The sequence below is a fragment of the Zootermopsis nevadensis genome, unplaced genomic scaffold, assembly GCF_977971745.1.
Source record: "Zootermopsis nevadensis isolate Lab colony 2312 unplaced genomic scaffold, Znev_1.0 Znev_ptg000001l, whole genome shotgun sequence".
NCBI lineage: Eukaryota > Metazoa > Arthropoda > Insecta > Blattodea > Termopsidae > Zootermopsis > Zootermopsis nevadensis.
In genome coordinates, this window is record NW_028259133.1 from 18331257 (window position 1) to 18358596 (window position 27340).

General features: G+C 34.0%; 1 protein-coding gene across 9 annotated transcripts in view; it reads right to left on the bottom strand.

The window, feature by feature from the left end:
* Stat92E (Signal transducer and transcription activator Stat92E) overlaps nucleotides 1-27340 on the bottom strand; it is a 36972-nt gene that overhangs the window by 2039 nt on the left and 7593 nt on the right. For 3 of the 9 annotated variants that reach the window (XM_087345344.1, XM_087345336.1, XM_087345305.1), the window contains exons 10-16: nucleotides 26420-26543; nucleotides 25358-25593; nucleotides 25054-25215; nucleotides 24099-24223; nucleotides 23049-23204; nucleotides 22239-22440; nucleotides 28-7351 (exon numbers count right to left, since the gene is read on the bottom strand). In XM_087345344.1, the coding sequence (XP_087201470.1) occupies nucleotides 7186-7351; nucleotides 22239-22440; nucleotides 23049-23204; nucleotides 24099-24223; nucleotides 25054-25215; nucleotides 25358-25593; nucleotides 26420-26543 (1171 nt within the window). In that variant the 3' untranslated portion in view covers nucleotides 28-7185. The other 6 variants (XR_015534221.1, XM_087345351.1, XM_087345326.1 and 3 more) reach the window with 6 other exon arrangements.

Consider the following 27340-nt stretch of genomic DNA (forward strand, 5'->3'; position numbering starts at 1 on the left):
TAATCACATTCAGAATTACTGAGACTGTTATTGTAAACAAAGACTATAAGACTTTATTAACACAATCTATAATAAAATTAAACATCTGTTCAGCACATTGCTTATATGCACAGTTTTTCTGCAAATAGTAGTGAGGAAGAAAGAAACAGCTAAAGCAATACATCTGCTCTAATTATAAAATGGCATAATATTGTTAAAAACTAACACCATTATGGGTTTCTCCTAAGTTTTTAACAAGTTAATTTGTACTAAGATTTCTCTTCTCAGCCAGTGCAATATTCTCACATTATATATGATTCTTATAATCTAATATTGCATCATATTTAATTACCTTTCAAAATGATGTTCATCTTTTAAAAAACACTAAATCAGTTACAGACTGTATGTGGCTCTGGATCTACACAGTAATGGTCTAATCTTGTCACCAAAACAAAGGGAATAATAATTTAAACACAAACCATACAATTGCTGCAATTATGTTTTAGAATCTACTCCACCTAAGTTACACAATTTAATAATAATTCAATCTTATGTAAATCTGACCACCCCTCTATCAAGCGCTTCAGTTTAGGATTACATGGAGCTTTAATTCCATTCTCTCTATATGTCTTCACTGTGTGATGTTAAGCACAGAACCATTTTTATTGTAAATATCACTGTGCTGTATTAATTACACCAAAGCATAATCCCACATTTTCCTTCTTCCAAAACAATGATTTTTGCATTTTGAAACAAAAATAAACAATGGCAAAGTAACTGAAAAATCTCCATAACAAACAGTTTTTTCAATGTATATGTTCACTGATGGTGCATACCATGACTGAAACACTTGGATTTTCATGCACCAATTAAAAGCCTCTAAGTGTGTGGTATTATAAAGTAATAAAAACAACATTGCATTACACTTAATTTAAATCCTTTATATGTTTCAGTCTTTGGGTACCAGCACCTATTTGACAAACAATCAAATATTGTATTTATTATCCACTTACATTTTTTATTCTCTAAATTTTATCCTTTTCTTTACAGGTTAGATTTTATAAACATACAAACTTTCTTAATGAGGCACATGGCTATGGTGTACAGCAAAATGTGAAGCCAAACAAGATCAACGACAGAAAATAATTCAAATTGATATTTAACAAAAATTTCAAACATTATCTACAGCAGCTGAGCCCCTGACTTATGAAAGATATGAAAAATCTTCACAAAGTTAAAACACATACAACTTTCAAAACTGTGATAATGCTTTCAATGACTTTAGACACTAAATGGAAAAGGGAAGTACTCCTAGCATTGGTTTAACAGTGTATTAATTGCTACAGACTGCAGTGTTATTTATCAAAGAAGTATAATCGTGAACTTCAAATCCTTGAAGAAAGGAGGCACCACCAATAAAAATATCACATATTTTTACCCCCCCAAACAGTACAGCAGTATACCAGACTTAATACACAAACCTATTCAAAGTCGGGACTGTATCAATACCAACTGCTCACTCTTTCTGTAGCTACTTGTTCCAGAATTCCACCAGGATTACAATTTTTTACCATGCTAACAATGCCACAAGATTTCAAAAATAATATATCCTTCAAATTGGTGACAAAACTGAGCACAACATTAAACAATTAAAGAACTCAATAAGAAACTATACATATTTTCTACACATGTGAGCAAAATGGCTTCTGTACCATATAAAAATTCTGGGATATTGTGACTTATCAAATAATTTAACAAAAATTACAATGACAACAGGAAAACATGCACGGTTCTATAATATCTTCAAATAAAAACACTAAAGCCAAAATACATGTCTAGACATATGGTGAAAGAATACCTATTTAAACATCCCCACATTTATTTTTAAATTACTGACATCTATTAAAAATATTTTATAATACGTAACTCATCATCTTATTTTGGTAACAGCAAAATTCCATATAAAAGTGAAAATAATAAATACTTCCTATGGAAAGCCCAATCAGATGATCAACATAAATTATAAATATCTTTGGAAGAAGCCCAATTTGTCTCATTTCACTGAAAATTTAAAAATATAGTTGTAACTCTTCCAAAATTACATTTAGAACCTGTATGAGCAATTAAAATGGGCAACAAAGAAGTAGGTTGTGCTGTGTGAGGTGGCTGAATACATTCAGGATTGTGTCCAATAACAGGCTTTAGTGCTGAACTTTCAGGTTCTCCAACCTCAGCATAAGCTCGTTAATGTCAGAGGATTAAACAAACCTCTGTAATATAATAATTATGCAGTTTGGATGATTCCTGTAACAATCCATTTTACTTTCATGTTCAGATCAAAATGTCCCCTTACTTATCACAGGAATGAAGGGAAAAATAAAATGAAATTGCTTCTAGAGATGAAAGATTAAATTTGTGCTGAAAAGAAATGAGGATAGCTGAATCCAGATTATTTGGTGCAGTATCATAAGACAATAATGTTTGTGTTGACCTGAGAATCCCAATTCTTGTAACCACTCTTTCCTTAAATCAAAAACATATTTTATTTATGGTTTCTGTGTGTAACACCCCCCCCCCCCCCCCCCAGTGGTACAAAGTGCAAATTTTAAACCTTATACTGGTTTGAAACAGTTTCTGCACAAAACATGACCAGCCTCATACAGAATATAATCATTTCTATCATGGAAGGGAAATTTGGGGAGGACAGATTATGTTTAAAGTACTGATATCCATTCAACCATATTACAATTCACTTGTCTATGAAGAGATGCTACACTGCTATTAATTATTCAAACAGTATGAAAGCTCAAAATTGCAAGCAAACTTAAGAATACTATATTTAATACATACAACAGACATCAACAATATCCCAGTGTATTATTCTGTATGACATTCTGTATATTGTCATAAACTCTAAAAATTACTAACACGATCCAGTTCTCTTAAAAAAAATTGTATATATTTACACCAATCCAAATCCTATTATCAACCTACTCAAAACAGGGATAAACAGGAAGCAACAAGCTGTTGCAATATTCCCAACAGAAGGCAACCAACCAACATCAAAGAACAACAATCACCATTGTAAGTTAACACACTATAACTGGCGTGGCATTAACAAAAACTTAGGCACTGTTACATATAGGCCACACTAACAAAAAACTAAAGAGATATGCAGAATCTGATAATTAAAATTTATATTAAAATGGTTAGGTACTTTTACTTAAGGCAGAGAGAGAGAGAGAGAATATTCTCCTACAAGCATAAAATCACAATGCTTATTTTCACAAGGATGTAACAATGATGATAGGATACACAAAATAAAGATTGATTCATTCAAAAAGACTCACTCCTGATAAATTATCAGTAATCGCAATTAAAATCATGCTGAATAGAAGACAGCAAATGCCTTATATACAAAAACTCAACCTGAATAAATGTGGCAATCTTTCACTAATGCATATTTACAAGCAAGTAACAAAACCTTATGGTTCCCATCCAACTGATAAATGACCAGTTTCAATCTCCCCTTCATCATAACAAATAAATTTCTCACAGCCCTACTTCTGAAATCAATACAGCTCGTTCTAAAATACCATTCACTCAACCAAAGGCCTGATGTACAAAAATATCCCTATGGAATGAAAATGCATTTACTGTACATCCCTTAGATGTATAGCTAGTGGCCAATCTATGTTTATAAGAGTTTCAGTTCAATAAGACTGTAAATAAAACTTTTACAGGGTTCCCAAGCTACAAACAAGCTCATACCAAAACAATCTTTTCAGCAGCTGCCAAAAAGACATTTCTGTGGTTACACAAAACAGTGCTGAAACTGTGGACTGTGATCTGAGTTATGACACTATAAGGTCTTGAAGCAAATTACTGATATTCCAGCAAAACTTTGATTACTCCAACTAACTCCCTAGTAGCAGAACCTGCAAGTCCAACACTGACAACACCAAAGCCCACCACCTGGCACAATCCTAGGCCAACTCATCCATTTTTCATCCTCACAGCCCACCTCCCTAAGATCCATCTTGATATCCTCCCATCTCCTTCTTGGTCTGCCTGATGACGGAGGCAGTATGACCTCTGAAACGTTGGTAAAATCGACCAGACTACACAGCGCAACAACCCAGAAGACAGAAATCTTCATCGTCCTGATGACGGAGGCAGTATGACCTCTGAAACGTTGGTAAAATCGACCAGACTACACAGCGCAATAACCCAGAAGACAGAAATCTTCATACTCACTGCTGTGAAAACCTCAAATCTTACAATTTTTGAATTAAATAAAAACAAGCATTTCCCAAATGTATTCTACTCTTAATTTCATCAAGGACCTCATTTCTATTTGTTTCTATTGTTCCCCAAAACTTAAATTTTTAAGCATTTTCAAATGACGTGTTACTTTTAATTCTGTTCCGCCATTGTTGCTGATATTAATCTTGTATTATGGCCATATATTTAGTTATGTCTACTTTTACTTCTAGGCATATTTCCTTACTAACCTGTATGCTGAATGCAACAGATCTGATAAAACTTTGATAACCATCTAGAAAACTTCATAGTGTCACAACACTGATCACAGTTCATTTGCATCCTTGTGTAAACCTCAAATCTCATATAATGTTAAAAATGTTTAACTTCAAACCTTTTCTTGTGACTGATAAGACAGTTTACCATTCTGTATTATTTTACTGTATGACTTATTAAGACATAGGATGCCTGCATCTTGTTACCTATGTTATGAAATGATGAAGCTGTACACAAAGCAAATGCCATTATTTGCTTGAAAGACTAACAATCATTAAAAACCTGTTTAGGCAATCAGTGTATTTTTTCTTACAATGACATATAAGAATAAACGGACACTGAGACTTCCACAAAAGTCGAGTAGCATAATATGACTTTTGATAGTATCATTTATCCAGTTCTGCATTTTAATTTTCCAGTGAATGTGAAATTACTGTTACCTATGGCAATATATTAACTACTGCTTATACATGATATTCCTGATAATAACACATTTAATTAAAGGAGAAGTAAAAGAACCCTGAGAAAAATTTCTCACTGCTCGTTCGTTTCATACAAAACACTACAGCATGAAAGGAGGAAGTGACAAGAAATTGTGTGCTTCAAATTAAAAACAAGCTGTATATTCAAACACAGCACTTAGGCAAAATGGCTCCAAAAATTCAGTATATCTGCCTTCCAAAAACACTACAAATTTACTATTCCAACAGAAGTATATTTTGGAGAAACAAATCTCATACCATCATTATGCAAATTATTTGAAATATCATTTACAGATACTTCACAGTCTTAAAGTCCTGTACCACCCACATGCAGTAAATCATAACAAGTTTAAAAATTAAAGTTAGTATTACCCTTAAACAGATTATGGTAAAGTGCACACACCTATTGGTTGAGTGATACTTCGATCATTTTATCATCTCTTGAAATATAGCACATTCAGCATGGTCACTACTGAAAAATTTGACATTTTTAATAAAACCCCAAACTATTTTTGAGGACCTATATTTATATGTCAATCAGTAACCAATGCTCTACATATTTCTCACTGAACACCTCTTACCCAGCCATAAAGTGGTACAAAAGAATGTCATCAGCATACCACAGTAAGTTCATTACAAGAGTTGTATCCAAACTATGGGAAGCAACGTACTTTCTCCACAACTTTCTATTCCTTCAGAGGAATAACACTATTAGATGGCATTCCAGTTCCCTACAGCTGTCTTCTAATGCTGCATAACATCAACCTGTATCTGAACCCTTATCCATCATCTTTAATAAGCCCTTCAATAACTTTGCAGTATTAAGCACATGCACTACAACCAAGACATTGTTCACTGTGACACAATGCGGAATAAAAGAAAGTTTTGTACACAACATACATACCAAAATCTATCATAACAATTTACATAACAATGTAGACAAGATGGAGCAAATTAGGCATCAAACTTTTCCATTAACTACATTACAAGAAATATTCATCATATCAAATACAGATCTAGGATACAGATTTAGGCAAATTGTCAGTTATGAGAAAACTCGACACTTCCCAAAAAAAATTTAATTTCTAGTTCTGCAAATGATGCGATATAAAAACGGTTTCAATTGCATTCAGACACTGCACATTATTTTACAAAAGGTCTGCAATATTATGTGTGTTTAAAAGCTAAGCTGTCAAGAAATACAAAATGTCAATTTTTCATGCCAATTCAAAGCATTCATTATGGTTTAAAAATACCAATAACTTTGGAAGTACGATCAAGGAAATAATCTCTCACACACAATATAGTCTACATGATATCTTCAAATACATGTGTGTAAATAAGCAAACAGTAGCATCAGAAAAATGGGTTTAGAAGGATGCAGTATATTGTTATACCTCTTACAGATTTTTGTAAACATGTAACTTACTAACCATTAAATAGACTATTTATTTAAATTAGTGGCATTCTGAATATCATTCCAGCTACTGAAATGATGTCCTATTTGAACCCTGATAACCAGCATTCGTTGTTATGTAACTACCAACATTAAATTACTTTATACTGTGTAAACTTATTTTATTTACACAAATCTTTAGAAATCACAGTTCTAGATCTACCTCGAGTATTAATTTTCAAAATGGATACACATATTTTCAGTCTCAAAATAATTTAAAAAAAAATTCTATTAGCCTTTGCATAATACAACTTTAGATGTACAAAAAATGTATTTCTGTGAGAGGGAATATACCTATTAATGTGCAATTTAGCTCTATGCCATGCGTGCGAGGAAGAATAAAACTTCACAACCATTTTAAAAATTTATGAGAACACACAAAATTACCATCTAGAGCAATGGTCTTCTGACATGGGAGAAAAAGAGGCTTGAACAACAAATTAATTTGGATATAAACATTACTTTGTATAATATAGATTAAAAGCCTGCCTTCAATAATTTTCATCTTGGATAGTCTTTAATATAAAATTCCATACTGTTAAACACAATTTTGCTTTTTTAAATTACTGATTCTATTCGTTAATTGTGATATAAAATAGTATCTTACAACATTCGGAAAAGTTTTCAGAGGTAAAGGTGGGTGCAGTGCTAAGGCCAGTTTCACGTCAGCCAACTTACCATACTAATTCGTCTATTTTACCATCCTACCTTACACGTTTATACAACTCTTCATTGCTGTTTATACGACTGCATGAAGTCAGAAAAACTGCTGAAGCCATTGAGATCAATCGGATCTTCATCAAGAGGTGGTAATTCAACATTGCCCATAAAATCTACGCACGAGTAGTCCATCTCTAGGCCACCAACTCCAACTCCACCAGCCCCATGGTAACAGCTGCAGACAGACAGATCCACTGACATGTCAATCATTGCACCAACCCATGTGCATTTATTCAACAACTGTTCAGGGCAACCAATACAGATACTCAAACACAATAATCTCAAACCTTTATCGAGGATCTGATCACACAAGATCATAAATTGGGTACTGAAATTTGCAAATATTGCACACAGCTGTGCAGTACAATATAAAGAAAATTCCCACATAACATTTAATTAACACTGTTATGTGGCTGTTTATATAGAAATTAACGCCTCACTGGGACTCAGAATTTCTTTGTATGAAGATCTTGCTACAGAGGAGTTATAATGCAGATGTCTCAGCATACTCTCTCCTGAACGTATTAAAAGTCTAAAATTTCAACCACACCCTATCATGATCTTGTGATAACTGCACTGGTAGCCCTGACAGCCATGTTGGAACTGCCAAAACATGCATATCTTGGGTCAACAGAGGGAATGAAGCAGCTGAATGCTAAGCCAAGGATAGAAAGAAAACTTCGCTCATCTTCTGTCACTCGGTTATTTCAAAATTTAACCAAATTCTTTCCCAATTTAAAAGACATTGAACACTGCTTCAATTTTAAAAATAAAGATTTTGATAAATATGAGCCAATCATTCCTCTTGTTGACTCCAAGTGGGTTGGTGACATTGTCTGACATGTGCGACGTGCCTGTCTCTCTCTCTATCCTCGGGCATAATCCCTCGTCTGCATTCTTCACTACACTGACCTCTAATTCCATTCAGAATAGGACAAGGAATCTCTCCGTTCTTAGGTAATAAGAATATAGTTACACTTTCATGCCAGATATTTGTTAGAAGACATGAAATTTGTTAGTACACATACATCACTGCCATTAACAAATACTTTTTATTCACAGCTGGTATCTTTTTTTGTTGCTACAATAGAGCACTTACAACTTGTGCATGAAATGCAAAATTTAATATCAAATAAATATAATGCAACATTTCTAAAAGACACCAACCTACCACTGTAGAAGTGAGTCATAATTCATATTTAAAAACACCAATATTAAGACCATGGATTTCTTGTTTTGCCATTTGCAGTTACAAAAATGAAAACTATTCCTACCATCTTTTCATCGCATGTCCTTTCAGCTTGTATTAACAGAGCAGCTTTGAGATTTAATTTCTAGATATTCTTTCCAAATATTCATATTTATTTCTTGCTCTTTTATTATTTGTATTAAATACTATACAGACAAGACAATTACAAATTAATGGAGTGAAGTAATAAATTCCTTATGTATTATTTAAAAACCTTCATCAAATGTCTGTATAAATTAAATATAATGTTTAGAACAGAAAGTCTTTTCACAAAATTTACAGCACAGTAAAGAGCAAAAAATATACCACATGAACTTCAGATTCACTTTTAGCAAGAATTACATGTTGCCAGGTCTTAATATCTCATGTACAGTGGTTCAATACAAACCCTTACAATGAAGAGACGTCTTAGAAGTTAATCAATGGCAGACTGAAGATTTTAGTTATAATCAAAGAAGTATCTGTTGACTATGATGTATGATTTAAAAACAAACTTCATTACACGAAGAAGGAAAATGTTAAAATATTACTGCAGATTCAGAATGAATTGACAAGCACAGTTTTCAGTTTCACCCTCTCAAATTAATAGCTAAACAAATAAAGTTCTTTTCATCTCATGACAAGGAAATCACATTTTACCGACAGATAACCTACTTTAATCAACATTTTAAACATCTGCCTACATAAATGAGCAGATTTCTGCATTAAATGCTAGAAATAGATGCTCATACAAAAATTAGATTGTGAAAGGTATATTAAATAATACAACTTATCTTTAGATGGTATATACTTAGTTCTTCTAAGACATATAATTGGATTAATAAATTAATGCAAGACAACATTAAATCACAGACACAATATTGCATGTTCAGATTTCAACAGAAAATTGGTTGTAAATTGTGGTCTTCTGACTTGTTATGCCATATACTAGTTTTGAAGGTGGCTCCCAACATTTCAGAGATACTATTACCTTATAACCAGGGCTATAAAGAGTCACAATGCTCACGACCACAACCAACATCTTCACTGCCATGAAAACCTCAATTCCATTTTAAGGTTGTCTATTTTGATCACACCCCCAAAAATGATTCTGAACTGACATAAAATTCAAAATACCCAACACAGCATTATATTGTCAACATGCAGAAAATGTTGCATTCCAATAAATTTTTGCAGAATACTTCTTAAACACATAGCATTTACAAAAATGGTACCGGAGTTCTTAAAATTAATACCAAGTTATAATCTCAAACCCAAATGTTATTAAATGAAATGGTGTTTATAAAATGTAACTTATTGAAAATATGTATGTACATTTATTATTTCCCAACCCCTTGCTTCTTTCAGGAGTTATCTTTCATTTACAACATGACAGGTAATCAGAAAATCAAATATTTGTAACTACATGCTGTGGAGAAGATATGCTTTATTGACACATGTACATGAAGCAACAATGTTAAAATGTGAATCTAACAAATCAATGTGTTACTCTCAACACTCGGTGCTTCCAACACCATTTCTCAGTTCATTTAAATAAATTTATTGTATAGAATGAAATTCCTCGCCTATTTCATTATTAACAATCTGTCCCGTCACTCCAACACAAATCCCCTAGGTATATGTAGAAGTGTTGATGTTTTGAATACCTTCCACGGTAATTATTACCTTTCTGGTTAAAATGTATTAACAATACATGTAAATTATAGCAGAAGGAAATACAAAGACAGATAAATTTGTTAAAGGATAATACTGTGTTCAAACTTGGCAGGAATTGATACTGAATACAAGTAACTTAACAAAACAGTGGACAAGGTAAAATTTAAGGAATAATAAAAAAAAATGTTTATAAGATTAAACCAAGTTGTAATACAGTCAGAAACAAATTGATATCCACTAATGCATGGGTTAATAAGAAGACTGCTCTGTGGGCTTTTATTCAATACAGGAACATAAAACGTGTGTATGTACAACCTCAAAACAAGTTCTGGCATATAAGATAATAAACCTTCGTGACAATCCTAACAAAATAGATGGCAGGAAGATCACAAAGTTGAATGTATACAATAGCTTGCTCTGCTTTCAATCAGATACATCAAAATAAACATATGTTTATGAGAGTAACACAGAACAACTACTTACTCCTATAAAAAAAATATAACACAGATATAAAAAGATTCAGCATCTACCAGAATAAGAACTGAGCAGAAGTGAAGAAAAAATGTATTATCATCTCTCAACCAGTATACTACTTCTGTACGAATCAAACAGCAGACAGTATGAAAACCGGTTACCAATGTTCTTTTACTACTCTCAGTTTTAACATACAAAGCAACAGCCAAATTAAATACCATGATTATATGGGGTGAAGATCAATTCCAGACACTTATCTGACAAGCAAATAAGGAAAGATTTCAGTTAACATTGATTTATATCACATGAGTAAAATTCCAAAACAAAGGAAATAATGAACAAATACTACTAAGAACAAAGAAACTATCACAGAACAGTGGTATAAACACAAAGTAAATATTCATATCTCCTCACAAGAATACAGGACATAACAGCTAACTAATCTTTTGAAAATCTGACAATAGTAAGAAAAAATTGAATTATATTCATGGCAAAAATATTTTAAAGGTGACAAACAAAAACAACAAATCAAAATTATATTAATGATGAAATTAAGAACAAATTAAATTCTATAAATGACTTAATAGTTCTGCATCTGATGTAGAAAAAGAATTCAGATTCAGGACATTTGAGAATAAATGCTGAAAAACAGAACTGAACTTCAAAGTGAAGCTTTAAAAAACCTAAGGAGCTTCATAATGTGAATTATTTACTCATGGGGGACATTAAGAATGCATTAATTTTGTAGTTGGTATCATGATGATGATTAAATGGATTCAACATGCTCAGGATATAACAGATATCCTCCAAGTGTCAAGACTGCTATAAATTATTAAAATCTTGATCCCTGTAACTGTTCACACTAAAATGCAACTCAGAAACCCTCCATCCCATCCACTCCAGTGTCTAAACTTAACATTTAAATTTCTGTTTGAATAGTTTCCATAAATAGGCTTGAATGTTAATTAAAGAGGCTAGACTATCTTTCAAAATATTCTGCTGCCCTTGACCACAAATGGGAACAAAATTCTGTATAACAGTCTTTAAATCTTAAAACTGCCTCTGAAACCTGAACTGAAGGTTTGTCAGAATGCAACCTCACAAGACTGTCCGACATATTACTCCATTCACCAACAATGAAGTGTCTGTTTAAAATAACCAAAACATAAAATATATCTAATAATTGCCTAGTCTGTTCTCTGCTTCCTACAGAAGTGCACTGGCTGACATTCTACAACTCCATTTCACTGGCATGTTTATGAGACCTTCTACTGGGAAGAACTGAATTCTACTGCATTCCATTCTATAATAATAGGCCAAATAAAATTCATAACCAAAAAAATTAAATTTCTTATTATTTTATATTTTTCTTTCTGGATTCACACCTGTAACTAAATCTAGAGACAAAAAATACGAATGAGGGACAAAAAATCTTTTTGGTTCTTCACCAAAATAGATCAACCACACATTCGTTCTGCGTATATATATCCATTTCTTTCTCTCATACAGTCCAAGTCCATATTAATTCAAATGATATGAAAATAATGCCATTTTAAAAAGGCAATAGATTATTAAAAATAATAAAGACAGGATGAGATCACAACTGGTACATTCAGACTGACAGATACATAAGAGGGAATATATTAATTACACTTGCTATGATAATTCCTACTTCATGAACGGTACATTTAAATGTTCATTAACAGTTTTACTGTTTTAAAACAAATGTTTCCTGCAATTCATTACCACTGCTAGTACAACAGAGCACAGCTCTAAAAATAGACCTCTTTAAAAGATCAAATGCTCCAGGAGGGGCACGTGATGCCACGCCCCTTCCCCAACAAACTAACTTCAGAAATGGTCTTCAAAACTGGTTCTGATTCATTTGACTTTACTTTTCAAGCGACTACAGCAACGGAAACACCTACATAATCTTCCTAGATTCCTACCTATTACTTTTTCCAAAGATAGACTTTTACAAATATAATAAATTCTCTTAAGTAGTAAAGTATATTCAGAATATAATTTTCTTTCAGATATGCTTCAGAATTTACTATTTACTATCATCCTGCATGACCATTTATTTAAATGATCCACTGTTAATAACTTTTTATATAAAAATTTCATTTGTTATAACAAACTGATAGCAGCATATAGAAAGGGCCTACTGTTTATCAATTTCAATCACATTTGTGTGCAGCCTCCAGCACAATATAAAAAGGTTATGTTCCCAATTTTACCGTCGCCTTAGACATGGAGGCAGCATAAATATATCGAAGGTTGTGAGCAAACAGTGGTACTGATTTATTGGACCTACTATATTTCACACAATTAACAACTTGTTTTAATAATGATATGACAATCTAGCAAATGGATGAAGATACTTCTTTAAGAGATTTTTTTTTAAATTTGACTCTTGGTCACACAAAACATTTACTTTACAACATAAGCCAACAATCCAAACAAAACCATATTTACTTCAGCTGGTATGACAGATGAAGGCTGCCATATTTTAATTTTATGGTACAGCCAACATTTTATATTTGTACAAACATCTTCCTTTACTGCACTCAATATTAAAGTATTTAAATAATCTTTGTATGGTAAAGGCTTGATAAACTATATTTGGGTGTTTATTTTCTACTTACACACCTGTATTATATATGTATTACTTTTCATGAAGTACACTTCAAAATAGTAAACAGTCCACAGAATGTACTCACTAGATTTCAATTTAAAATACTGCCATAAAAGAAACAATTTTCAAACTCATCAAATGTACAATGGGTTACTCAACTATTAAACCTTCAGCATACAAGAACTACTTAAATGCTAGTTTTCAATAAATGGTACACACTAATAAAAATGCCAACTGTGGGTACATGAACCATTTCATATAAATGTACCAAAGTTTATGTTGTAAACAATGTCCCCCCCATAAAGAAAAAGCTATGCTAACTAGGGTAAGGATTGCACATCGCATGAAAATGAATATGTAAGTACCATGATATTCATGTGACTTTGCTCCCATGTTACCCTGTTTCCAATTACTAACTTAAGTAGATTTTTGTGCAGAGTGATAGTTTACAGAATCAGTAAAAGGGCTAAACATCAGTATTACACAGAATACATTCATATACTATATGACTGAAACATTAACCAACATGCCAACAATTTTTATCATTGTCCACATTAAACAATGAGGTAATCACAAGTTACAAAATATTATCAACTGATTCTACCTTTCTGGGGGCAGAACCATTAATTCATGACATACATATCTGTGATATTTATGATATGATCCTACTCTCCTACAATCAAAAAGTTATGCAGTAATTTACGACTGACATGTTCTAATACTCATAATAATTTTCTGACATGAGGATCTCCACATCACTTTTGTGATAAGAGCTGGCACAAGTGACAAACACTGACACTACTGGAACATATCAAAACCCAGCAGTATGCAGAGAAAAAAGAAGGTTACAGCATATTTCAACCTTACATCAGCTGTGAATAGGAACTATAAATAAAAGAATACAGCAATAAGCAATGTTCAATAAATGTAGCTAAATGCATCTTATAAATACTGAGCGTCCTTTCATTTATTAAAAAATGCTGTACCCCTGCTTAACCTTCTTATAACATTATTCAACAGTACGAGAAAATGAAGAACTCTTCAGAAGAGAAAGATAAATAAAATAAAATAAACCCTTTAAAGATATATTTAATGTGTTATATAACTGTTCTTGTGTCTGTTTCTATCATGTATGTACTAGTAATTCAATTAATAATAAATGTGAATATATATAATTCTGTGCTTAAAGCTATTCAGATCGTAGGGATAAAAAACACATAAACCTAAAATTCAGTAATTCTCAGTCATTAAAAAAAGAGGTCATTTTCTTCATTTGAGTAAATGATTGACACACCATGCACAAACAAATTTCAGACATTTATATGACTGAATGTTACCTATAACATTTGGGAGCACCTTAAAACAAATTTTAGGTTATAAGTGCATGACACTAAAATACATAATCTTACACTTCATCCAAGAAAGGAACAAAATGACACCTGGCTTTGCAATACGTAAAGCAGACATAAATAAATGTAAAAATGTGACTGAGCACACTGCAATATTTGTGCGTGCATACATTAAAATCTTTGTATCTACAATGGAGGAATGTAAATGTAATTTTGGTCAAATCCGGGGGAGGGGATAATTTAGATGTAAACATTTTATCAAAATACTAGGGATAATATAAACCACATTTTCAAATAATCAAGTCTCTAGGCTTACAAAAATATGACTTTATAATACATACATCCTGGACCTACAATTTCTTATGTAGTCTGGTGTAAGTTTACTTATGTCTTACGTATGCCTACTTCAAATGAAAAAGTTTTACTGATTAATCTTGACACTCACTTTTTAAGAAGCATGAAGCATGAATGTGGAATTGATTCACTATATAAATATAACAAATAGCCAAAACTGCACATGAAAAAGATCTAAGTTTTTAGCTTTTCAAACCATTTTAAATATAAACTTAGGATAAAAGTTTAAGAAAATGTTGGTTCAGAATAATAATACACACATCAAATGGTGCATGCCAATAGAAATAATGGAAATTAATGCTACTGATAAATTAACGCAGTTACTTTTAGATTGTGCACATGTATGCATATTCTGGAAAATACTAATAATTATCTCATTTTGTCTGCATCCTTGTAGAAATTAAATGCAATTTTTACAAATATATAATGCCATAATTGCACATAAATCTAAGCAGATACTCAACTGCATGATAGAAGCATTTTCACGTGTTCTTATATTGAATGTATATGCATGTATACACACAATATTCGTGAGGTTTTACGCATTGTGATAAATCATCCAAAGTTTCATAAGACACTCGTCCTTTAAAGTATAAGAACAGAAAAGTCTATCAAAGAATGTTATAACCAGGTTATACTGATGTATCAGCATTTGTCTAATATTGCCAATAAAACCATGCCTTATTTTCACAATAAAAATTAACCAAATTGAGTCCATAACAAACTTAGTAAAGAAACAATCATATTCTCAACTACATCAATTTACAAATATATATATATTTCTGAAACTCTAAAAATAAAAATTCTCTGTCCTGGCTACACAAAACCATTTTCACAAATATATCTGTTTATAAAACAATAAAAACTAATAAATGCAATGATGTGAAAACATTTCATTCAACTTCAACTCAAATAAATGAATGAAAATGAGATGGCAAAGGTACAATCTCACTCAATGTCATCATTTCAGAAACTATAAAATATAAAGAAGGATAGTAGAAGGAAACAAAGAAAGAAGTAAAGAAAGGTAGAGAGATAAGGAAAGAGATAAATTAAATGCAGGCAGAGAATAGTCTACAAGCAAAATATGAAAACCGATATCCTCAATGTAACAGACTGCTGCCTCCATCACTGCCCTGATGACGAAGGCAGCACATACCTTTGAAAACACCGGCAAACTTTTACCAGACTACATGTTGTTACAACACAGACGACAGCTGATTTTAAAGGTATTGACTGGTTTGAAATAAACATAGATCTTACTTGGGTACAGCAATTCACAGTAACTCGAGTAAGATTACTTGAAGATCACAGCACAATGGTGAGTCATGATACAAGTAGGTAAACAAGATGCTTGGAATGATCATCAACAACCAAAAAAATTTTCATGTAGCCTAGTGATCAGTAAAACAGTGTTTATTTAATAGTTACATTGCACGGTTTACATAAACCTGCAAGAATGAGACACCAGCCAATGTATTTGTATGGAAACACATGTGGGAGACAGTTGATTAGCAAAAGAGAAAAAACACCTATACTGAACTCGGGTTAATTATGTATCTCATACATACTCTACACACTGGTTTTGGTTGAAACACTATCACAGGGATGGCAAACCACTGACATGAATTGGCACTGGTAAGTGCAGGTTCTGTTAATACCAATAACCTAGCATTTTTCTTGTTTGTGTACATGTGTCTAAGATCAATTTTTGCTGTTACTTCATGTTTCCAACCCAAATACCAAGTACGGTTACCCAAAGAAAAACAGCTACAACATAACACAATGTTGAATTTTATTTTCAACACAGCTCATTTTCACTTATCTCATGTGTTAAATATATTCAAATCATATTTAAGTTCCTTATAAGATATGACGGCTAATTTTAATATATTTTTAAGTTCCTTACAAACAAATTTGTGTTCTCAAAATAATGATACATAACCCAAGAACTGAAGGAATGTCTCTAAATGAGCAACAGCAGACATCTCATTAAGTTCATCAGAACGGTAACAGAGCAATGAGGATTGCTGGCACCACTTCTTATTGTTAAGGAAGGTCTGATGCAATCTTGTGCAAAGCAGTGAAAATGTTTGCCATCCCTGACCAATTACATGTGCACAGAAACCACACAACTGGGGTATGTTGTCAAACTTCTATAATTCTAGGAAATGTGTTGTTTGTGAAAGGTTGAGAAAGTTCTTGTCCCAAGTTCATACAATTTTGAGTCACAAAGTGAAATGATTATGAGCTTAAAAACAAACAATTCAGAATAAAGTAAGTGTTGCTTATTCATGAGAGATAAATATCTGTATTAACATCCTTCCACTTTATGGAAACAGTTAATCCAGTTTTAAAAGTACCAACAATTAAATAATTTTTAGAAAGGAATTCAAAGTGTTTTACCATTTCTTATCAATACAGTGAAACCTCTATCCATCGTTCCCGGAACTATCGTTTTCCCGGATGCATCGTCCGTTTTGTTCCGTCCCGAATACATTCCATATAAAATAATGTTACATTTTCCCGCTTCTATCGTTCCTCGAACTATCGTTTTATCGCATCGATCGTTCAAAAATCTTAGTCCCGGCCCACAATTTTCCCGCAATGATCGTTTCTGAGAATTTAAAATGCTGATTTTTGAGATAAATTAATACCGAAAGACGCACAATGTTTTTGGAATACACAGTAGCGGTAACCTGTTATGTCGCCCAACCAGCACAGATTCTTTTGGAATGAGGGGTCAGCGGTGCAGGGGTGATAGTTGGAGTGAATGGCGGTGCCCATTGTCAGAAATTTTACGATTTTAATTTGGGTGCACTCATATTTCGTTCCAGCGATGCCAGATGGCATGTGCAGTGTGAATTTCTTCACAAATGCTTTTATTATAAGTACAAAGGAAAGGCGAGCGAAACTTTTTCATTCTTCTGGTTCATATCGTGTCTTCTACAGCTACGTTTCGTTGAGTTCGGCAGTAATAGTACTTCCATTTTTCCTGTTATAGTCCGCGAAGGTTGAGGGAGCGGTGAGGAAGAGGGAGAAACGACGAATGCGAGCCCGAACTTTGCCGAGTTTTGCCGAAGCACACGCTGCATTGGCAAAAGTGAAGTCGTTCTTTTATGCGCATAATATTAGTGAACGTGACGAAGAAAACATTTTGAACGTGGAAAGGGCTCTGTTTGGCCTAAAACGTAAAGTTTCGACAAACCAGTTGTCCATTAAAGACTTTTTTGGTAAAAAGAAGTAACTTTGAAAGAGAAACATTGTTTTTTTTAAAAATTTTAATGCTTTCCCGCATCTATCGTTTTCCCGCATTCATCGTTTTTATTTCCCACCCCCGCCGAAAACGATGCATCGAGGTTTCACTGTATATGTATCAATCTGTCATGTGTTTTAAACCAACCCACGAATGCCCATCAGCTGCATTATCCATATTAATTAAACCATGGACAAAAAAAGTATAAGGAATTTGGTGTCTACAATACACAAACATTTAAACAAACTGTAAATCTAAGTTCTGATAAAAACCGAAAAAGCGTATTTACATGAAGCCATAAGTACACTAATAAATACTGATAAGACAAAAGTTTTAAATAATCTTCATCATTTCAATAACATTAATATTTTATGTTATGTACATCTTCATACAGAGTAGTGCTTCTGAGGCAACACCATCAGATGCTAAAATTTAACACAAACGTATGCATAAAATATGCATGTATTTGTTACAGGCTGCATACTTGAATGCCTACGCTTAAAATAAATCTACTTTTGGAAATGTAAAATGGGTAATAATCTGATAACTACCATAAAATACTTTTATTGGGGGGGAGACTATACAGAGATCCTATATTAAATCAAACCAAATTACACTGGAAAAGTGCTGCAACCGCCCAAAGAACTCAATTCACAAAACAGCAATAATCTCCATATTTACAACTGAGAAAAAATTAACTTCATGATCCGTTTCTTATAGCGCACATTATTCCTGCATTTACTGCAGCAATCGCTTATGAAGTAGGACTGAAACATTGTACTAATTTTTATGCACAGAAGCAGTATCAGGGTTATGATGATTGAACTTACAGCAGCAGAAGAAAAAATACTTTAATGAGCAGCTGGTAAGTCCTGAGCTAGCAGCTGAGATGAATAGGAATTTGTGTCACCTTGTGACAGAACGTTACAGAAATAAGCTTCTGCACCTTGCATTTTTATCAACCTGCAGCACAACATCCACAAAAAAATATAAAAATTCAATATTTAGATATTTTAGAATCCCTTGAAGGAGTAGATTCAATTTCAATTCGGGACACATTGTTTTCCCTGAAGTAGATGTTAAATGAACAATGAAAACAATACAGCAATCAGAGAACCACCATATTACATCCTAAAGCACTAATTCACCATTGGCAAATTGCTGTGATTATGAAGAATAAATGTATATAAATGTCGCAAAGCAGACTACTAGCATGAAGATGATATAACTGAAAGGCTTACATAAGTCTGGAAAACTAGGCAGGCAGACACAAATATACTGTGGTTCAGAATAAGGATTCAGTAAGGAACAACCAAACATCAGAGGCTAGTTAGCATTAAAGATACAATTAGCAAACACGGCCAGTGCAGCTTTCCAATTTGTATCAACTATCAGATACAGAAAGGCCCATGACACAGATACAATACCAAATATGTGGACAATGTTACAGAATTGCTGATATTAGCCAAGGAATCAATGTCAGAGCAAAGGCTTCGGCAATTAGACTAGTCATCAGTTGAACATGTAACTTGGGACAAACTCAACCATTCCATTCAACAAACATCTAAACTCACATAAGTCATTTCAAAATCACATCCACATTCTAACCTCTATTCTTCATCTACATATAACTGCTATAATGTAAGTCAGTACAATGTATAGCCTTATTAAAGTCTTTGTATTCTTCCATTCTGGAAACAAAAATTAAACTTCTGATGATGTGTTAAATATTCTGCTGGTCTTCTGTTTCAGTGTCTTCACTTTGATACCCTGTGCTCAGCTGTCATGGACGCACTGGTGGAATCATTCGTAAAAGTTTGGAAAACTTGCTTTTACAATTCCATAACAGTTGTTAAACTGTGCCCAAAAAATGGAAAGACATATATAGTTACGCTTGCACATCAACTTCTGATATTTCTTTCTCTACTTACCACTCTTTAATTTCACTGAACTCACAGAAACAATTCTTTCCATTTACTGATCTTTTTTACAGGAGCTTAGCTGTATGTAAAAAAAATCCAATAAAACATACTAAGCAAACCAAATAAATTACTCTTCAATCATACTGCATATGAAATCACTGAAGAAATTCATAAACCTATGAAAAATTTCTTAAAACAATAACATGTATAATGCCTGTCCAAAGCCACAATTTACTGCGCAGGCAAAGTACAAAGCAATGTTCAGCCACTTGGAATTAAAAAAAAGGAGCCTAACACTGATACCTAAAAACCGAAGATCCAACTTTTATTGGCAACAAAAAAATCAAAGGATACTACACAGTTCATTTCAGAGAAAGCAGGTTATGGGACTCCTGCAATGTTATTTGTGGCTCTACTTTCTGTAATGAAGTAAACTGTGATTTCATTCAGGAGATAAGATGAAGATGTACACACACAAGTCAAACTATTTTATGTTCTACGGTGGCACGGGATAGATGGATGGAGAGTCAGAACTTAAAAATACCAGAGGAATTTAAATGTTATATATAATTCTTGCATTTAAAGCTATTTACATCTTTAGTACAAATATATAAAATCCTTAAACAAGTTCCTCTGCTATCACAAAATGCTCCATTTTTCTATTACAATAATTTTCAAATCCCTGCTTTAAATAGTCCAAACTGCACCTCCCTATTTTATGACTTTTTTTAATTACACATTTTAAATTTTCAAAGAATTCCTAATACCTGTATTTAACAATGTCTCTCCTTTATTTCTCATACCTTTGACACCGAGGCTCACCTTGCATTCATAGCTGTCTGAAATAGCACACGAAAGAAACTTCCTGAAAGAATGAAGCAGCAAATTGATTCTACCAACAGTAATTTGTCAGTTGCGTGCCACTCTGTTCTCTTTCCCTCTTTCATGGTATCAGTATAGTAAAGCCGTCCCGCTACACGCCATGTAGGTCATTTAGGGTGAGTGGAGGTATAGCTCCTACTCTTTCTTGACCTCAGCACTAGATGGGTGTGAGTGGTCAGCATCACGCCCCGGCTGCGCTTTACCCCGGGAAGAAACCCTGTTACCCATTCGATAGGAGGCTGGGTGGGCCCCAGAACCGGTCTGGACTCAAGAGGCTAGAGGAAAAATCCTTGCCCCCGTCGGGGATTGAACTCCCGTCGTCCAGCCAGTAGCTCTCTTTCATGGTATATCTTGTGAAAAGTTTCAGAAGGTGTAAACACACTGGTCTTTAAACAAGATACTCGAAAGAATTAGTGCAGCAAATACCACTTCTATGAAAGCATTTATATTTCTTGTGTGACATGTATAAAATGAAAGCAGAATAGGAAGGTCTGTCTGCCTACCCATTCATCTGCTACCTGTACACTTCATCTCTGAAACCACAGATTTAGTCAAAGTTTTGTATAGTCTTTTTTCTGAAATCTGCTGCGTAAAGTACATTTTCATCCATATTGATTTAATTTCTTCAATTTTATCAAAAACAATGAAACTTGAATATTATTAAAATTTCATGATTACAATAAATAATACTCGTTGACTTCGAATTAGTATGTTCTTCCAAATGCACATTCAATTATGCACCTCCCTGCAAATTTCACTAACTTTTATTATATGGGAATAGGGGATTTTTAACTACATACTAAAGGGCTGGCAGCCAGTCTTAGGGTTTAATGGTTTAACTTTATGTTAGCATGATTGGACAGCCAGCTGGACTGCACATAAACCACAACGCACAGTCTGTAAGCTTAAGATGTTTACCTTATATATCATTATTTGTCCTTCATTTAATTCAGACTAAATTGGACCAGAAAGTCCATGAAGGCAACTGCAATAAATTTTGTCAGTATACCAAGACACAACCATAATTACTGAAAGGGAGAGGCTTTGGTACATGTATCCCCTTATTGGTAAAGCACTATTTTGGCATTTGCATAAATAGATTGTAGCATTTGTCAGTTGTCAGCACTGTGATATGTTTACAGGATTTACCCAAAACAAATGCATTATGAATCAATTGACCTGGATAGATCCTTGCATTTATATTCAGTTATTCAAAAAAGTATTAACCACACATTTGTATATGAAAGCAGAAAAGCAACACAGAATAAACAGAATTACTCACCTACTGACGGAATCACTGACAGCACTGGCAACAGACGGAGTATCTCGTGTCACACTGGGATCTGGAGACTGGGGTTGATACATATTCTGTGGAGTGGATGGATAGCTCCCACCTCCAAGAGAACCTGCAGGTCCACCCCAACCAGGAACGTGTGTTACAAGCAGTGGCTTCACATAACCATTGCTCGTCGTGGGCTGGTTTTCTGCAAATAAATTCATAAATTGTGTCTTCTGGGACGTTGCACTGTGCAGACTGGTAGCTATTGACCAACATTTAAGGAGTGCATTGCTTACTTAATGCCCTGACGATGTAGCACTGCAAGAAACTGAAATTTCAACAATAAATTTGTAACTTACATCTTTCACCAATCTCTATACATGGAAGAAACACCACTTCAATGCATTGTAAACTCTACTCAATGCTGAATTATGAACCTTTGTAATAACTGGGATTGCTATGGAAGTTATTTCCTGACAAATCTTTCAGCGTGTCATTGCAACACTGCATGAAAGAACTCTCAACATCATCCACTTTTCTCACATATGCACCCTCTCTCCTGACCCATACCACGAACCCACACACTACAATTTCCTTCATGTGACTACTCCCACATCTGAACAATGCTTCTCAACCAACACAAGCCTTCAAAACGCTCCGCCGTCTTCCCTCTTCATAACGTATGGTAGCAGACAAAATTAAAAAAAGGAAACAATTTTCTTAACTTGCCTTAAACACCCAATATTACATTATGAAAGACTGGTTGTATAACATACGTATTCAACAAATACTGCTACCATTCTTAAAACATACCTGTGTACGGTGTATAGTATTTTCCAAATGCCTGCTCCTTAGGAACATCAGGAAACAAAGACACAAGGTGCTGAAGGTCAGAGATCCTATCTGCTAAGCTACGGATGGCAAAGTCCTTACTTGTAAAGGGCTGCAGCATGAACACTTCAGCTTGTTCTGTTAAACAAGAATTCAAACAAATTTCACTCCATCATTACTGAAAGTCGGACTTCTCAAACTGCGCCCTTAACATTTTGAGTACCAGCTTCTGGACACTTTTTACTCATAATAATATCTGTTTACAATGGGGTTGGAGGGAGACATACATACCAAAGAAATTTTTAAGAAAATCTGAGTACAGGATATTCAGTAATCTTTGGTTTTATTAATACTTCTGCTTACACAATTTGCAGCATGTTAACTAGCCTAAACCTCACCTTCCCATCCACCCCATGACTTTCCCCACCCAGACATTTTTTGTTTTATCCCCCCTCCCTCCCTTGCCACCCCACTCGACTACATCAATATGCTGTACACATTCATGTCAGACTTCAACTTCAGACTAGCAACACTAAGGAGTGCTTGGTCAAGTTCAGTTCTTTAAGCATCTGGAAGGCAAGTACCTTTCTAAATTACATTTCGGATTGCACATTTTAAATCTGTTCTTTCAGTCTGATATCATCCCATAGTCATTTCAAGGGTCCTTTTTTATGTAATTTTCTGTAGACCAAACAGTCCTCATTCCCTGTCCTTTGACATTATTCAGGGTGCTATAAATTTTGTATTTCATCTCTATTATGTATTATTACAGGCCCTGGCTTGTACCGTTTATAACAGTGCCTGAACATGGTAGAACTACACCAAGGTCAGTGTTCACAGCTTTAACCAAACAAAGTTACTGCATGTTACAGACTAGTTACATTATGTATTACTAAGTTGATTTAATACATACAACATGGATTAAATTGCAACAGCATTTACTAGTTCACTGTGTAATTCATTTCCATGGTACAATCCCAAACAGTGATTGGGCATCAAAGGATAAAGAACAGCAGACTTCTGCATACAAACCTCCAACCCACGCAATCGTGACACCACCAAGTTCTGAATCTGAGAATCGAAGGAGAAATACTCCATTGGCACATGTAGACAGCAACTCCTCTGCTTGTTTCTTGCGTATAAACCCCATTATTGCACTAGAAAAATTAATACACAAGCCACTAAGACAAAACACGGCTGAATTAGAGGAGGAACAATCCACTGGTACGTGTTACTAGCAACTAGTCTGTTATTTCTTGTGTTAAACTCCAGGATTACACCAATAACACAAACACATATGCCAATATGATGAACATCAAGCGAATCAAAGTCAATATGGTACTTTGCCTAGCTCCAATTTCATTTAGCCAGAGCAGACCATCTGCTAAGTCAGTGATCCCCAACATTTTTGTGCCTACGGGCACTTTTGAGAGTTTATGAGATCGTGGCGGGCACCAACCAATTAACAAAGCCAAATTTTCTTTTCTCTGGACAAATAAGATATGGACACCAAATAATACACAAAACAACACGACATTTAATGATACAAGAAACCATGCATTAAAAAATACGTAGTTTTATAAGTACAATTATTATTACTCAAGTGGAAAGTTAGTGTGATGTTTGGCACTGCATTTCATCGGCCAGTTTTTCAAATTTGGGAGTGTAGGATGATGTTGCTGCTAGCAAACGATCGTCAAGATGGGCGTCAGTAAGTCGAGATCTGTGCTTTGATTTTATAATGTTCATGGTTGAACGGCCTTCATTAATCAGTATAACCTCTTTCCGTAACAATGCGGGCACCCAAAAAAAGCCTTGGCGCCCGCGGGCACTGCGTTGGGGACTACTGTGCTACGTGTTTAAAAAAAAGTCATGAGATTAATCTACAGACTCTTGAGTAACACAAAAATTGTATAATAATGACTGAAATTAAAGTATTTAGACACAAGTCATCAAAAAACTGGATAATTAACTTCTATTAACTCACCCATCAATCCAAGGCCCTCTAAGGTGTTCCCGCGTCAGCTTCATAACTGCATAAAACCATTCCCAGAAGGTGAAGTTGCGTTCTGGTAATGGTTCCTTACAAAACTGGGACCAACTGAGCATCATGGTGCTGTAATCTCCAACTTGCTGTTGACCTCCACCCCTACAGTACAGTTCTCATTAAAGATACCAAATGTTTGAAACAGAGCCATCTTCAGAGAGACAGAGTAACAAATGCACAAAATTGCTGTTTTGCTTTACCAATGTTCTCAATGAAAAATATTAATATTTATCAGTAATAATACCTGAATGCCTTTTCAGCCAGGAAGCGAAGGTTCTCTTCTGTAAGTAGCCGACCCGTGGCTGCCTTGAATTTCATATTGAGAGCATCTGCTACTTGCAACCATGCTACCTTGTCAGGAACAGCAAATGGAATACGCCCTGGCTCAGCAAATGCATTGTCCCATGTTACAGTTGCCCATGCATGTGGTTCCTGATTTCCATGCACAATTACTACTACTGGTAGTGATAATGTCCACACCTGCATTAAAGTGCATGAAGAGAAGTTATCAACCAAAATATAAATCACAGACATCATCATTTTTTTAATCCCCACAGGCTCCTTTATTAGCTTGCATTTTCAAAATCTGAAACAGCAATAGCTACATTAACATACAACCCAAAATACTTAAAATCTAAATAGAAATAAATTCAGCATTATATAGGATAAAAACTGAAGATGCCTTCACTGCCAATAAGATAAATTACTTTCAAAAAATACAGTATTTTCCTAAAGTAGCTACGTATAAGCACATTCACAAATGTAGGACCTGACATTGAAATGGTTACAATTCTGGCATTTTTTCACTTTATCGAATTACTGCATTTTTCAAGTCTTTATGCTTTACAGCAGTGGTATTCAACCTGAGGTATGCGATGACATCTTAGGGGGTACGTGAAATTTAAAAATATATATATTATTTAATAATAAACACTGAATAATCAGTAATGTAATTTAATTAATTAATTTTAGATGTAGATTATGTACTATGTACAACTTGAAATATACAACTACTTTGTGGGTACAAAGTTGAAGAGAAATTATATCTGGGGGTACGCGAACAAAAAAGGTTAAATACCACTGCTTTACAGGACTCATTAATGGAACCATAACAGAACACACAAAAATTATTTACATATCAGTAAGTATATCACTACTTTTGGGTACCAAATGTGATTTCTGCTTCCATTTACACGCAGTCCTGGACGTAATTTACTAAAACATGTTACTTCTTGTTTTGATAAATCTCATAATTTATTTCTTATTTCCCTGATTCTCTATCAGAAAAGCACAGAAACATTCTTACCTGGAAGACCAACTCTCCTCCCCCCACAGAAAACTGTGATTGAAATAGAAGAGAAAACTTCTCGTCCATTACAGATTCTGTGCCCTTTTTCTCTGCTCGCTTGATCTTCTTCAGCTGCATATTTCTGTAATAACCCAAAACAGTTTTCCTTTAGACCATGTGAAAGGAAGTAACATCCAGTATTAATTCAAACCCCAAACCGAGGAAACCCTTACACAAAACGAACGTACGAATGTGATAGTGTGGCTGGTATCATATCAACTCAACAATGAAAGAAAGAAAAACCTTCAAGTCAATTAAGCCTTGATACCAATCAGATGCAAAAATTCTCTATAAGACATGTTAATCAGCGTTGTTTGTCAAAAGCATAGAAAACTTTGTCAGGGGAAGGAGGGAAAAAAAGTGGTATACTAAACTTCCCACACCATGACTGGTAATTATGAAAATCGAACCAATAACTCAAGACATATATTTGTCAGCTCATACTTTTAACACATATTCGATTTCTGTGAAATTACTGACATGCAGCATACAAGCCAGTAACATATGTTCACGCACTATACTGGGCACAGTGGAGTTAAGAACAAACATAAATTTACCTACTTGTTGTATTTATTACCTTCACAATGCCATCTTGGAGAAAATAAATCTGTAGTCCACCTGAAGATGATGCTAATTCATTGAAAATCTAGTAGTGTTTATACATAATAGGTTAAGTTCTGGCTGTTTAAAGTAACCTAGTACTCAAACCACAGAAAATGTTAATAACGGTAATTATATGAACTATTACGAATTATACAGAGTCCACTTTTGTAGGAAAGCGGAGTAGAATGGGGTAATTATGAGTCTGATAAAAAAAATCCAGTAAACTTTAGACGATTTCACATGATGCTGCGGAACACTGGGTAAATATGTAAAAAT